Source organism: Euprymna scolopes, chromosome 36, assembly GCF_053919585.1.
Source record: "Euprymna scolopes isolate OS-2025 chromosome 36, ASM5391958v1, whole genome shotgun sequence".
In the NCBI taxonomy this organism is placed as follows: domain Eukaryota; kingdom Metazoa; phylum Mollusca; class Cephalopoda; order Sepiida; family Sepiolidae; genus Euprymna; species Euprymna scolopes.
This window is the reverse complement of record NC_136517.1, coordinates 39,958,950-39,973,949: the sequence shown is the minus strand read 5'-3', so window position 1 is coordinate 39,973,949 and position 15,000 is coordinate 39,958,950. Positions and strand designations below refer to the sequence as shown.

At 32.2% G+C, this 15,000-nt stretch overlaps 1 protein-coding gene and 1 pseudogene across 11 annotated transcripts in view; one reads left to right on the top strand and one right to left on the bottom strand.

Annotated features, from left to right (window-relative positions):
- Positions 1 to 3,649: 3,649 nt before the first annotated feature.
- Positions 3,650 to 15,000, bottom strand: part of LOC145260423 (homeobox protein six1-like) — a 1,097,433-nt gene continuing 1,086,082 nt past the window's right edge. For 8 of the 11 annotated variants that reach the window (XM_080118408.1, XM_080118410.1, XM_080118413.1 and 5 more), the window contains one exon: positions 3,650 to 5,298. In XM_080118408.1, coding sequence (XP_079974534.1) covers positions 4,977 to 5,298 — 322 coding nt within the window. In that variant the 3' untranslated portion in view covers positions 3,650 to 4,976. The remainder of the gene's footprint in view (positions 5,299 to 15,000) is intronic. The other 3 variants (XM_080118409.1, XM_080118411.1, XM_080118419.1) reach the window with 3 other exon arrangements.
- Positions 13,705 to 13,913, top strand: LOC145260859 (U2 spliceosomal RNA; annotated as a pseudogene).

The window sequence follows — 15,000 nt, the reverse complement described above, 5'->3', positions numbered from 1 at the left end:
AAAACGAAATTCTTAATATGCTCCATCTTAGATATGCGATTGACTACATAAAGTTCTGGAATTTGCGTATTCCTTAAAAAAAACAAAAAAAACTAGCGTTAATTACCTTAAGCGTTTAAATTAAAAGATATATGAAAATTTGAATTTTACTTTAAATATTATGATATCTGTTCAGTGCACATTTATCTATAAGTATGGCAAACCACTTATAATTCCATGGCTGTAAGATTTTTTTTCTAAAATAAACAATTATAATAAACAGAACGACTCATAGAAATCACCTATATTCTTTTTTTCATTTTAATATGCTTTCGTAGAAATGTTTCTGTTATGTAACAAAAAAAACCTATTTTCTTTACGTCACAAGCGTCATGCTCATACATTGATTCCATAGCTCATATAACATACTGACCCAACGGGTCACGGGTTGTGTAGTAATATAGTATTTATGAATTTGAATGAGAACATTTAAAAACTGGAAAATGTGAAATGATAAATCATTTTTATTTACTTTTTTTGCTGTTGTTGGTTTCAACCTCATCTAACAACATGAAGAAAAGAAATCGGCTAACATCTCTTTGATAAAGCCAGGTTATTGGCGAAAATTTGGACTTTTTTTTTACATAGGCGTCACCATTTATCAAGGCCGATAGGCCACTCAATGATAAGGGTTAAAGAGTGTAGAGTAGTCAAAAGGACAATATAGTAATCGATAGTAATGGAAGTTTGGTAAATTTGTTAACTTAAGTGGAACGGCTCATCAGAAACTTGTTCACGTTGGACTTGAAGACAACCATATTATAGACAGCTGGAAAGCAGGAAAACGGAAGACAATTCCACAGGCGTGCAGTTCTAAGAAAGAAGCTTTGATCATGGAATCTATGTTTAGGTTTAGGTACAGATAAAGAGTGGGGAAAATTATTGATAATGTTTTCAGCTAGTCTAGTGTTTCTTGTGAAAGTTTGGCGAGGGGGGACCATAGATTGGAGCTCAGTTGAACACTTTCCATGAAAATAACGATAAAGCAGAGACAAACTCGCAACATCTCTTCTGTGCGATAGAGGTTGCAGCGAAGAGAAAAGGACATCTCCCACCAGGCCAGGAAGTCTATTTTGAACCGTATCAAGGCAGGACAAGTCTTTTCTAGCAGCTCCTACCCATATGTGGCAACAGTATTCCATCCTTGGACATATCTGGCTCTTATATAGATAGAGAATTGCATCAGCAGTGAGATATCTACTGGATCGATAGAAGGAGCTGACCATTTTTCCAGCGGCCTTGGCAACAGATTTGATGTACGTATTCCATTTAAGATCAGGAGTAAAGGTCAAGCCCAGAAGCCTGTCAAAACTTGAGGCCTCCCCAAGACGAGAGCCATTCATTTTAATTGATGCCAGATGGGGATCAGAACGTTGATGATGTAAAGATATAAGCTTGGTTGTAGATGCATTAAAAGTAACCAGCCACTCCTTTCCCCATTGTACAACGTGATCAAGATCAGAGGATAGAGAACAACAACAACATCAAAAAAGTAAATAAAAATTATTTTATCATTTCAAAACGTTTTCTAGGTTTTCAAATTTTCTTATTTAAATTCATAAAAAAAAACCAAGCGACCACACACACGGATTTAAAACAGTAATCGAGACAAGACGTATTCTCTATTCGAGAGGTTTCTACCTCTTATTACATCATTATGAATTAAAAATAAAAAAAAATTAATCGGACTGACATCTCCTTGATGAAGGCAGGTTATTGGCGAAAATTCGGACAACAACAAAAGTAAATAAAAATGATTTATCATTTCACAACATTTTCTAGGTTTTCAAATTTTCTTATTTAAATTCATAAAAAAAAAATGTTTTCTAAAATGCGTGACTTTACATTTCATAACATTTATAATTATAATATTGATGCATATTTTGCGACCGGGCATCCTGCTTGTCTATATGTTTATATATAATTCCAGGTTAATATTTTCCAAATGTGAAGTAACCTATTAAGTTTCAACTAGGTTGATACAAGAGTGCTCAATACCGTAGTAAGACAAGATATATTTTTAATTTATTTTACATAAATATTAATATGTCGCTACACATTCATCAGTACGTTTCGGTCAGACAATTACTAGTAACTAGAGACCTCTTCTAGCGATATTGCTCATACAAAAGCTTAGCTAGTTGTTGTATAAGCAAAAACGTCTGAAGAGGTCTCTAGTAACTGGCTGACCAAAATATGTCCATGAATGTGTAGCGACATATTAATGCTTATGTAAAAAAATAAAAAGTAAGTAAGTATATATATATATATATATATATATATATATATATATATATATATATTACTGTGTGTATTAATTATCTCATAGAAACTTATACATTAGTTCCAAACGCCTTGATTTAGAAAAGTGTCGTTTATTTGCTTGAATCTACAATACGAATCTCATGCATCGATTCTCAGCATTGATTAGTAATCGATTCAGCCTAGATCAAAAATAGAACAGAAATGAATGCATTCATTTCTGCCGAATTGACTGAGGAAAGGTTTTGGCGAGAATTCTCAGCATATATTAATAGGTGATTCGAAATGTGGAAGTTTAAAAATGAAAGAAAAAGATTGTTGTGGGAGGAAATGTTCGGGAACATGCGTACATTTTATTTGGACTATCTTAATAAGCGGGGCATTTCTTTTCACAAGAGGTTGTCCGATAGACATTATGCAGAGTACGACCAGACGCGCCTAAAGAAAATCGGATTTTACATCGAGCGAAAAATTGTCAGACAAACATTCAAGACGAGAACAGTCGTCGGAATAATCTCCCCAAAAGACAATTTATTAATCCTCATCTAAATAAAAAAAAATACAAACTATCTTCATCTAAGTTATAGAAAGGCATTGCTGTTAGGCTATAATCGAAAAAGTAATATGCAAAGAAGAATTATCTCCCTTGCCTTCAATAAAAAGGAAGATTATTTGCCCTTTGAGACGAAGTTTTCAATAATAGTTTTAGATGTAAACACAAAAGTGTCTAGTAAAAGAACAAAACAGCAGCTTTTACAATACAGTAGAACCTCGGGATACGGTAGCGCTAGGATGTGTTTTTCCTTAGGTTACGATGTGCAATACGATGTTTTCGGCCCTGGTTGCGGTATTTCCCCCGCCTTACAGTGTTATATATAATGTTATTTGATTATATACATGTGTATTATATACTGTACTGTGTTTTCTTACTAAGTTTTAATGCCGTATCCAGAGGTTCTACTGGTTATAATTTATGTTTATTTATTTATATAATAAATGTATCAATTTTCATACTTCGTCTATGGACTTTCTTAGTATATTACTACCCATATAGTAGCCTTAATTATTAAAGGTTCACTTATATATTGCTTGTAGTTTTACATAGGGTGCATTTAATTTCCGTGGACAGCAAAGTAACCTTTAAAAAAAAGGTTTTGATAAAAACGAATTTAACAGGTGCTTGCAAAAAATAATGGTGTGTACTTTGGGACATATTCCGTGTCGTTCAGTTCTTTCTGGCCGTTTTTTATGTTTTTAATATATTAATTCTTCTCTCCAACTCGCACACGTTTAAAAAAAATTGGCAAAAATATATTACATAAATGAAAAAAGGAAACAACAAAAACTCTTTGTGTTTAAGTTATGTGTATATGTATGTAATTTGTTTCTTTCTTTGTACAACACTGTCATTTTTTTTTAATTTTACCCATCATACTTTTCTGAATTATTGATTTCAAATTCTTTTTCTAAAAGGTTTTGTTTTTTTGTTCTTCTTTCAATGTAAACACAACGAAACTTTTTAAAATGTCTTTTTTTTAATAAAATGAATGTTTTTGTTAATTTTAACATCAAAGAAAAATCTTTTATTTTTTTTTAAAGTATGGTTGAATCGTTGCCTTTCGTAACAAGACAAAATGATCAGGAATTTTAAGAAAAAATCGTATTTTTTTTCTTAATAAAAATGTTTTTTCTTCATTAGAAAATGGAAAAAGACTTTGCTTTTAAAAATGAACAAAAAATGTTTTGCATTTTAAAATTACCAAAAAAAAATATTTTTGCATGAAAAAAGCAAAAATGCTGTTTGGCATTTTAAAATTAAATTAAAATACTTTTTACATTTTAGAATAAAAAAAATTGCATTTTAAAATAAACAAAATAATATTTTCTGCATTTTCAAACACACAAAACGTATTTTGCATTTTCAAATACATAAAACGCATTTTGCATTTTCAAATACATAAAACGCATTTTGCATTTTCAAATACATAAAACGCATTTTGCATTTTCAAATACATAAAACGCATTTTGCATTTTCAAATACATAAAACGCATTTTGCATTTTCAAATACATAAAACGCATTTTGCATTTTCAAATACATAAAACGCATTTTGCATTTTCAAATACATAAAACGCATTTTGCATTTTCAAATACATAAAACGCATTTTGCATTTTCAAATACATAAAACGCATTTTGCATTTTCGAATACAGAAAACGCATTTTGCATTTTCAAATACACAAAACGTATTTTGCATTTTCAAATATATAAAACGTATTTTGCATTTTCAAATGCAAAAAACGCATTTTGCATTTTCAAATACATAAAACGCATTTTGCATTTTCAAATTCACAAAACGTATTTTGCATTTTCAAATACACAAAACGTATTTTGTATTTTCAAATTCACAAAACGTATTTTGCATTTTCAAATACACAAAACATATTTTGCATTTTCAAATACACAAAACGTATTTTGCATTTTCAAATACACAAAACGTATTTTGCATTTCCAGATACATAAAACGCATTTTGCATTTTCAAAATAAAAATATCGTTTGCTCTTTAAAATCAAGAATTTTTTAAGATGGGTGAATCGTTGCCTTACGTATAAAGACAATATGTTTAGGAAACTCATAAAAAAAAATAAAATAACCAGAAAGAAAATGTGTTTTTTTTTATAACGATTGATAATCAGAAAGCATTGCACCCATGTTCGAGATATTTGCCGGTGCTCCATTATTTACTGGAACTACCGATGGTCCGGGATGATTGTTGTTAGTCGAGTTATTAGGAATTATATTCTGTAACATGGGATTTGCCGCATTTAGGGCGGAAGCTTTTTGTAGGTCGGCGTATACTGCGTGTTGGGCGTCTTCAATCTTTGTCTGGCCATGTATGCTGCGAGGACTGTCGAGATCTTTGGAATCACTCTGTGGAGACGTGTCCCCCAGGGCTTGCGAAACTGACGCTTGTCTATTCAATTCCCTATATGGCCCACAGAAAAAAAGAAGAAAAAAGAAAAGAAAAAGATATCATATCGTTTGAAGATATACATAAATTTACGCATTTAAAAGAGAGAATGTAGGAAAAAAACATGTTTTAACCCACAAACAGGTGAATCAGAAGAACGCGTGATTCGGGGTCGGCAGCAAAGCGTTTCAGATTAAAAATAATTTGCATTATTTTGAATTATCTTTTGCAAAATATTAAAATATTATTACACTGTTTGGAATATGTTTTAGTAGTATAAGAAATATAAAGTTTTTTTTTTAATAAGAATAAAATGTTTGATTTGACACTGTTTGCTGCGAATTGAGTTGTCTGTTATTCTGATACACCGAAATGTCATGCATTCTTTTAAATTTCACCGAAATACAATGCTAAACAATTTAAAAATGAGTAAAACAAAAACAAACAAAAAAAAACAAGATTAAAGCAATCATTTTTGTATACAAAAATATAATTCAACAAATTAAAAATAGACAACGCATAACCCAATTTTTCAGCGTTGATACAGTTCACATTAATGTATACTAGTGATGGGACGATTCCAGTATTTTTCCCGATTCCGATATAATCACCGATTAGGTGCTAAATTCCCGATTCCGATACGATTACCGATTTTAATCCGATTTTTATGAATCTCTAATTATTTAACTATAAGATTGTTATTTTCCCTGATCTTCGTAAAAAAAAAACACTTGTTAAATATATAGATATTTTACTAAACGTCCAAATACACTTGAGGAGAGTGATCTATCGATTTTAGATTTACTGGTAATTTAAAATCAATCAATATTATTTTATCATTATTACCAGCAAAGGAAAATTTTGCTTAAAACCAAATCAAATTAAAAAAGAAAATTAGAAGAATCGTTTTGGCATCGGAAAATAAGTATCAATTTTTCCGATTTCAATACCGATTCCCACAAATCTCCTGATCTTTCCGATTCCGAGTAATCGTCCCAACACGAATGTATACCTTTCTACATATAAATGACTCTGAAGATGAATATTATTTTAATTATATTCAAAGACACAATGAAACATAATTAAATGCAGTTAGGCAATATTTCACGAATAAACATCGCAAATATCAATTACAATAAAAACAAACGTTGTTTTATAACATCAAACGCTGCTGCTAAGAAAAATTATATTTACGTTATCCAACTTAAGCACTTGTAGTGATGGTGACGAACAAAGAAAGACAAGCAGGATTCAAGTTGTTCGTTCATTTATTTAACAGTCTTACTTTTACCACTTCCCCCAATTCAACCCCTCTCCAACCATCTAATATATTTGATATTGGGATGATCAATGTAAATAAATTTAATGTTTTTAAGCCAAATCAATTAATGCCCTTGAATAAAAGTCAATGATTAGGAAACTGGTTTATAACATATTTATATTGAAAATATAGTTTATGCATACAATGTTTGGCGTTTGTTTAGAACTGTTTCGTCAATAAGATAAATCTCACCTGTCTGTTTAAATGTATGTATGTATGTTTGTTTTTATGCCTAAAACTTTCGACAGAGGCGACGGATTTTCACAAGATCGGTATCGTTTGAAGCAAGATCTTTCGGACGACAACTATTTAAAAAACGTCTAAAAATAATAATTCCTTCACCCATAATTGGACACTTTTCTACAGGAAGGGGTCGCTTTTTTCACCGATGTTTTCGAAAGTCATCTTCTCTTTTCGATTGACTAGCCTTAATTTATACCTTCGCCACTTCCAGGTTGACGATGAACGTAACGGCTAAGACGTCACGTTTTTTTTTTTTCGGGTTTGTTTTCACGTTCTTTTCCTCCATTCGCGGTAGGGTTTCGAGCCTGCCTGCTTACTACCACTATTTTTTGGATCAACATACACGTCTAAACACCCGGGCAACGCCGTGCTCTCAAGCAAGTATAAAATAAATACAAAAGTTAAAAAAAAAGTCCGTATGATATATGTATCCGTGACGGAAAAAAATATTGTGCACGAAAATTATGTAAATTGATGAAATGGTTTTATTTTTATTAAAAAAAAAAAAATTAAAAAAAAACAACATTTTTAAGCGAATCAGTTTTTTTCAATAACGTCCATCCCCATGTTAAGAATGGCTTTCTGAAATCTCGATTTTAGAGTTATTTTCGTTTTTCTTGAGAGTGATTTCAAAATGGCGACGCTGAACATGGCGCGCCTTCTCAAAGCTGTGTTGTCGTAGTAGAAGCACTAAGCTGGATACGCTACAAGACCGGATGGATTCCTGCCTTGGATTCTGGTAAAAATACGAAACCACAAAAGGATGCAATGTAATAAAACTAACTGCTTTATTCGATAAAGTAATTAGTGTTCTTCGCTAACTGCACGTTTGAGAGGTAAAGGAGAACTTTAACAGAACACTAATATCTACGTATCTCACGCCGAAATCAAGTGTTAGCCGTATAAAGATGCATATATTCCAGAGAAGCTCCATTGCCATTGATGCTAAAATTAAAAAAAATAACGATAATGCAAAGAAAGAAATCATTAAATAGAATCAGACTTCTTTATTAGAAAGTGTTGCTGTTTAAATATAATTACACGTACGAAGGTGTCTTCAATAAGTTTCCAGGCATTGTTTGTACAAGCATTTAAAATTTCCGTTTACTATTCAAACTTCAGCATGCTATTGTTATACGTTCTACGAAATGACTGACCAACTTTTATGGTCGCAGGTTCAAATAAACAGTTACAGAAGCAATTGCGATACACCTTACTAAAGCCCGATTGTCACGGCTGGTGAATTTCAACAATTTAATCTGGACGAGAGGACACTTTAGAAGAATGATATGCGATTAAATTCTATTTCAAACTTGGGGGAAAATACCACAGAAACGTATAGAATGCTTCATTGTTTTTTAATAATTTTGCATGAATCGAGCATCAGTTTTTGAGTGGCATAAGAGATTCAAGAAAATCAGGGAGTGCATGAGGGAGGATGAGGAGTATAAGAGTCGGAGCACTTGAGTTGATTGGCCAAATAAAGACTTCCATTGATAAGGGCCGTCGTATGTCTATAGAGTCAATGAGTGCATAGTTTGATTGCAATGTGAGAATCGTACACACAGTTAATCGCGAGAAACAGACGATTTGCACAAATGAACCAGTCCAGAACCCCTTGTCATAGACTATTGGACCAAAATAGGCATCACGATAATTCTTCGCCCTCCCTTTAGTCCATACCTTGTTCTGTTACTTTTAGTTATTCTCTAAGCTTAAGAAAAACCTAAGAGGCTGTCGGTATGAGATAATTGAGAAGATGAAAGAGGTTGTATCAAGGGTTATTGGCAGGCTCATACAATAGTAATTCCATGGGGTCTGCCATAAGTTGGTGGAACGTTACAACAAGTGTCTTGCATCAAGAGGAGATTACTTCGAAGAGGGTTAAAGTTTGAAGTGGTTACTATCAATAAAAATTACCCATTCAAAAAAAGTCTGAAGACATATTGAAATAATTTCCTATACAAAACCAAAAATACAGAAGAGTCTATATGATGTACGCACTCATCATAAAACGAAGATGTCATATTCCAAAAACCACGTAAATTTATCTAGTAGTCCGATATAAAAGTAAACATTTATTTTTGTATAATTTTTATAAACAAATTTAAAAAAAATTTAAGACGAAGCGAGACTTTTGATTTTGATCAGCCATATTTAATACGCCAGACGGAGACTACTCAATTCGAATTATTGAGATCAAAATTAGCCTTATAATACATACATTTAGAATTTAAATCGCTGAACATCTTAAATATTTTTTTATTCAGTTAAAAAAAAACTATTTGAGCAATTTGCGTGATTTTTTCGAATATGATATCTTCGTTCCGGCACGAGTAAGTACACCATAAGGAATTTTCCTGTGATTTTATTTTTAAAAATAAGTAATTTTATATAAGCACCAAAGGACCCAATATGTAAAATATATAAAAATAAAAAAAAAACTGTTAACGTATCTCTTTTCTTTTTACTTTGGAGTCACAACTTATCAAGGCCCGAAGTCCAGTCGAGGATAAGGATTAATGAATATAAGGCGGTAGCGTAGTAATCGGCAATGGTGTAGACTGGGTAGAATTTCGATTATTAAAGGAACGGCTCAACAAGAATTTGTTTACATCGAACTTGAAAGCTACCATATTGTAATCGGTTAGGAAGCAGACAAGTTGAACAGGGTACCACAAGCGGACAGTTTTAGGAAAGAAGCTATGTTCATAGAATCTGCGTTGAACACAGATGACGTGCTCGGTTAAGCTTCAATCTATGGTCCCCTCCCCTCGTCAAACTTTCACGAAAAACACTCGTCTAGTTAAAACCACTATCAATAATTTCCCACACTCTTTATCTGTGTCTAAACCTAAACGTCGATTCAATGAACAAAGCTTCTTTCTTAGAACTGCACGCCTGTGGAACTCTCTTCCGTTTGCCTGCTTTCCAGCTGACTACAATCTGATTGTCTTCAAGTCCAACGTAAGCAAGTTCTTGATGAACCATTCCCCTAAGTAATCCAATTTACAAAATTTCCACTACTTATATATACCTATAAATCCTTATCCTTGAGTAACCTCAGGGACTTGATAAGTGGTGTCTCCTGTTTTAAAAAAAAAAGAATGTGTGAGGAAATTGTTAATAGCGGTTGTCAAGTGTTTATTTGTGAAAAGTCTGACAAGAAGGGACGATATATTGGAGCTCAGATGAGCACATGCTATGAAAATCTTCTTAAAGAGTCTTACTTATACCGGAACACAGATGACTCATCATTTCTGGTGATATCAGAAACCTGTGAAACCGCATTAAAGTGCTGACCGTGTGTGCCTTTCAATATTTTATATAGTGTATTATTTAAATGCTATAACCATTAATACGTCAACTAGAGATACCCAGGTTTCATCTTTCCGGTTACCCTGGAAGTCATAATAATATCGGACTGAATATTCAACAAGTCGTTTACGCCAAACGAAACAGTTTATCCAGTTTGGATTACTTTCCAACTTAATGATGACCAGGCGAATAAAACTGGTGTTTTTCACAGGTGGTGAGTACGAGGTGTCTTCAATAAGTTTCCAAACATTTTTTGTACAGGCATTTATTATTGGCGTAAACGCTTGAAAATGCAGTATGTTATTGCTATACAACTTATGAGAAGACTGGCCAATTCTTATGATTTCAGATTAAAATGAACGGCTACAGCAGGAACTAGAATACACCCTACTAAAATCTGATTGTCACAACTGCTGAATTTGATAAACGTATTCTGGATGTGAGGACATTTTAGAAGAAAATATGCAATAAACTTCCGTTTTAAACTTTTAAAAATACAACAGAGACGTAGGGAAAACTTCAAACTGCTTTTGAACCATCTTGCACGAATCAAGCATCAGCTTTTGAGTGGTATTAGAGATTCAAAAAAAAAAAAAAAAAAGCAAGAAGTCTCTGAGGGACGATGAGAGGTGTGGTAGGAGTAAGGAAGTCAGAACACAAGCATTGATTGACCAAATAAGAAATTTCGTGGATAAGGCCTGTCCTATATCTATAGAGACAATAAATTCGCAGTTTGATGTCAGTATGGGAACTGTACATACAAATATTCGCAAGGAACTGAAAAAGCAGATCATTTATGAATTTACCAGTCAACAGCTCCATCACTCTCACAGACTATTTGACCAAGATGAGTATGAAGACAGTGTCTCACCCTCCCTTTAGTCCAGACCTTGCTCCCCGTTTGGTTATTTTCTAAGCTCAAGGAAAATTTTAGGGGCTGTCGTTATGAGACAATTGAGATGAAAGAAGCTGTCAAGATGGTCTTTGAGACGCTCGTACAAGAATACTTCCATGGGGTTTTCTAGAAGTTGTTGGAACGGTACAAGTGCATTGCAGCCGGAGGAGATTACTTCAAAGGGGACTAGAGTTTCATGTATGTACTATCAACAAAAGTGCTCGAACGAAAATGCCTAGAAACTTACTGAAAATACCTCGTATATAGTGTACTGAAATAAAATGATTAATATCAGCTCTTGCAAAAATTGTACGATCAAGCACTTTGATATTACGCAAAGAAACGAAATTATTATTTTTTTTAAATGTTTTTTTCGTGTAATTTTGAAAGGGTAATTTGAACGAAGAGGATTTCATTGAAAAAACAAAAAATACTTTAAAGTAGTGTTTGAGCGATGGCAATATTGTTTCTGATCCTGTTAAATTTCCGATTTAATCTAAATATTTAGCTATAAAGTTATTGTTTTTATATTTTCGAAAACGTTGAAAAAAAAAGTTTGAGGGTGATCTATAGATTTTAGTTTTGTTGGTAGTTTAAACTCAAATATATTTTTTCATTTTAGTAATATTATCAACAACGGAAAATAAAGTGTTAACAAAAATAATAAAACGAAAGAATCGTTTTTGGCATCGGAAAATAGCAAACATTTTACATCAATACCGATACCCAAAAAAGTTCCGATTTTTCCGATTAATCGTACCAACCCTAGATTAAAGATTGAAGTATTGGTATTTTTTAAGATGCAAAATAATTTCCGTTCAATTCATCAAAGCTATTAGGCTAATGCAAAAATATTAGGCTGACACAAAATTCATGTCGTTTTATTATATAGTTAAACGTAAAAAACGACGTTATTTTTGCACCAACCTAATATTTGCTATTATACAGGCGTCTGCACGAAACAGCGTCAACAAGTAAAAGACCCACCATTGCGCTAACAGTTTATTTTTTTTTAACTATTGACTTTATATTACACACTAGCAATCGGTGCCCGGCGTTGCCCAGGTGTTTTGAAGTGTATGCTGAGGAAAAAAAACGGTCACTTTTTTTAAACTTTGAACCCTATTATGACCTCTTAACATTTATTGTTTAGGGATCAAGTAAAGTTAATAAGTTAGATCCATGTCAAAGTAATCTATATATAAAATATCACGTGTTTAGACCCTAAATTGTAGGAGGAGTTTGGTAGAGTTCTCAAAGGTCAAATTGTTGAATATTGACCACTTAATCGCCAAATTTCTGTCGAAAACCTATCACATCGATTTTCCCAAATCTCAGTACCCTGTATATCAAATTTCGAATCTATAGGCTTAAAATTGACAGAGTTTTAGCGTAGGGAAGTGCACACAGACGCACAGACACACACATACACTATCACTTATATATATATATATAAACATAAACATCATATATATAAGGATAATAGTACGCCATATATATAACAAAAGACCATTATTTACTGAAGTGAAAGGAAAACCCGGGGGAACTTTACCCAAAAATAAATCTATATTTTTTTGTGTGTATTGATAGTCTTATCAACGCCCCTTTTTTCTATTTATTTAAAAAGAAAATACAACTTCGTTATTTATGAGTCATGGAATTGCATTCATCTACAAAAGATCTAGCTAATGTGCATATTTTTTATCGTTTTTAATTAATTCCCTATTAGTTTTTTTTTCGGTTCCCTTATACGATGATCATCTTTATTTAACTATTACGTGTAATTATATTCATACAGATATTCTATATGATTTATATTTGCGTAATATTTGCGTAGAAATGAAGAAAATCAAATTTACTGTGTATTTATCGTGTTGCCATAACAACGTGACGTAGCCAAGGACGGTAGTGGACGTGAGTGTGTGTGCGTGTGTGCGCGTGTTTTCGTGCTGTGTTTATATTATGCATATTGTTTCGTATCTTATCAACTTCTTCGAATCTATGTGTACAGTAATACAACCCCGTTTTTCGAGCTAAATAATTATGTTACATTGAATAAAAACACGAAAAATATATCCAGTTTGGTAGAAAAGTAACTTATCTTGCCTTTGATAACATTTATTTGTTATATATTTGTTTTTTGACAACTTTTTCGAATCTATGTGTACAGTAATACAAACCCGAAATGAAAAGACCACGAGTGAACGCGCGTTTTACATAAAAATAAGTATTTTTAAATTTTATCTTTCTAGCTTTAAAAAAAGTTTTAAAATTTTATCAGCCGGCATAATTTATTTTTAAATATTTAAAAATTTCAGCAAAATTAATTTTTGCTAGATTTTCAAAACATTGTTTTCGTTTTGTGTGTACGTGTCTGCGGCTAGCACCAGAATGGCGGCCGTGATGTCGTAGGTTGGATTGTTAGATTGTGTAAGTTTCGTATTTTTTTAATTTGTAAATAACAAGTTATGAAAAAATTAAACCCTTCCAAGATGGACAATTAATAAAGCCATAATATTTTATGGTAAAGGTAAGAGCGTAGGAACCATAGTTTTTTAGGAGATGTGATTATTGTATTAACCAATCAGAAATCGTCTGTGGCACACACATCTCTGTTTTTATAGATATATAGATAGATAGATATAGATAGATATATATAATTTCTTGGCCTTTTGGCCAAGATCAAAATGTAGTATCTGGTCTTCAGATGCTGCACTTCCATTTCTTGTTCTCTTTCGGTGGAGGAACTCCTTCACGACTGAGACAATTTTTTATTTTTGTGCCTGGTGTCTAACTCTGTCCCATGGGAAGGCATTGTAAATAGGTACAATAATATATATATATATATATATATATATATATATATATATATATATTGTATTTTCCTTGCAAGACAAAATTATAAACATTATATTTGGAATTGCTTCCGATTAGCAATATTTCTCCACACGGGTGAATGCTATTACGTTATTGTTTGGTTTTACGTCATATCAACCCTTTTCGGGGGTTTTAATGGCATTTCGTTAAGATTTTATGCTTTCGATGAACAAAGTTTTATTCTTCAAATTCTTTATGCCTCCAAATATTTGTTCATGGTATTTGGTTTGATTTGGTTGCTTTCTTTAAAAAATGTTTTTGTTAAGTTTTTAAATATTTCGATTGTATGGACGCTTGGCGCGAACGGAAACCCCACGATATCATTATAACATATTTGAACAAACAGATACTGCCCTTTAACTCTAGCCTGAAGACAGAACTATATTTTAGTTTTACGCCCGACCCAAAAGCGACATCATTTTTTTATATTTAAATTTATTTTTACATTGGGTCTTTGATAATCGGGAGATCATATTTATTAAACAGAAAGATAGGTGATAACGTACTATAAACATTAAATTGGCGTATCTATATACTAATTTTATGTTCATGGTATTTTATCAAGTATTTTCCTTTCAAATGAATAGAATTTTCCGGTCGAATAATTTATAATTTGGAAAGCATGACAAACACGTACGTAAAAGGTACTATAAAGAATAATAAATATACAAAAACAAATAATTAATATACAATTTAAATCAGTCATGCCTATTTGTTTCGCACCGAGTGATTTTTCAAACGGAATATCAAAAGCATTTTTATTTTGACTTGATTATTTTTTTTTCAATTTTCCGCCATTTAAAAAAAAAATCGATTCTCTGAAGAGAATCAGCTCTCCCGATTTTTTTCTCCATTAGACGACTGATGAATATATCAAGGCACGGGTAGGATTCCCCGTTTCCTACCTGAAATCGCGGGTATCAATATATAATCGAAATATTACTTCCTTTTATCATATATGATATATTTGTAGTCAAACGAACAGCGTTTAAGCTCAATAGCAGTTAATTTATAATTCCAGAGCATACATGGATACTCACAGAAATAAATTTGAAATTTTAGTGACGTTACATGT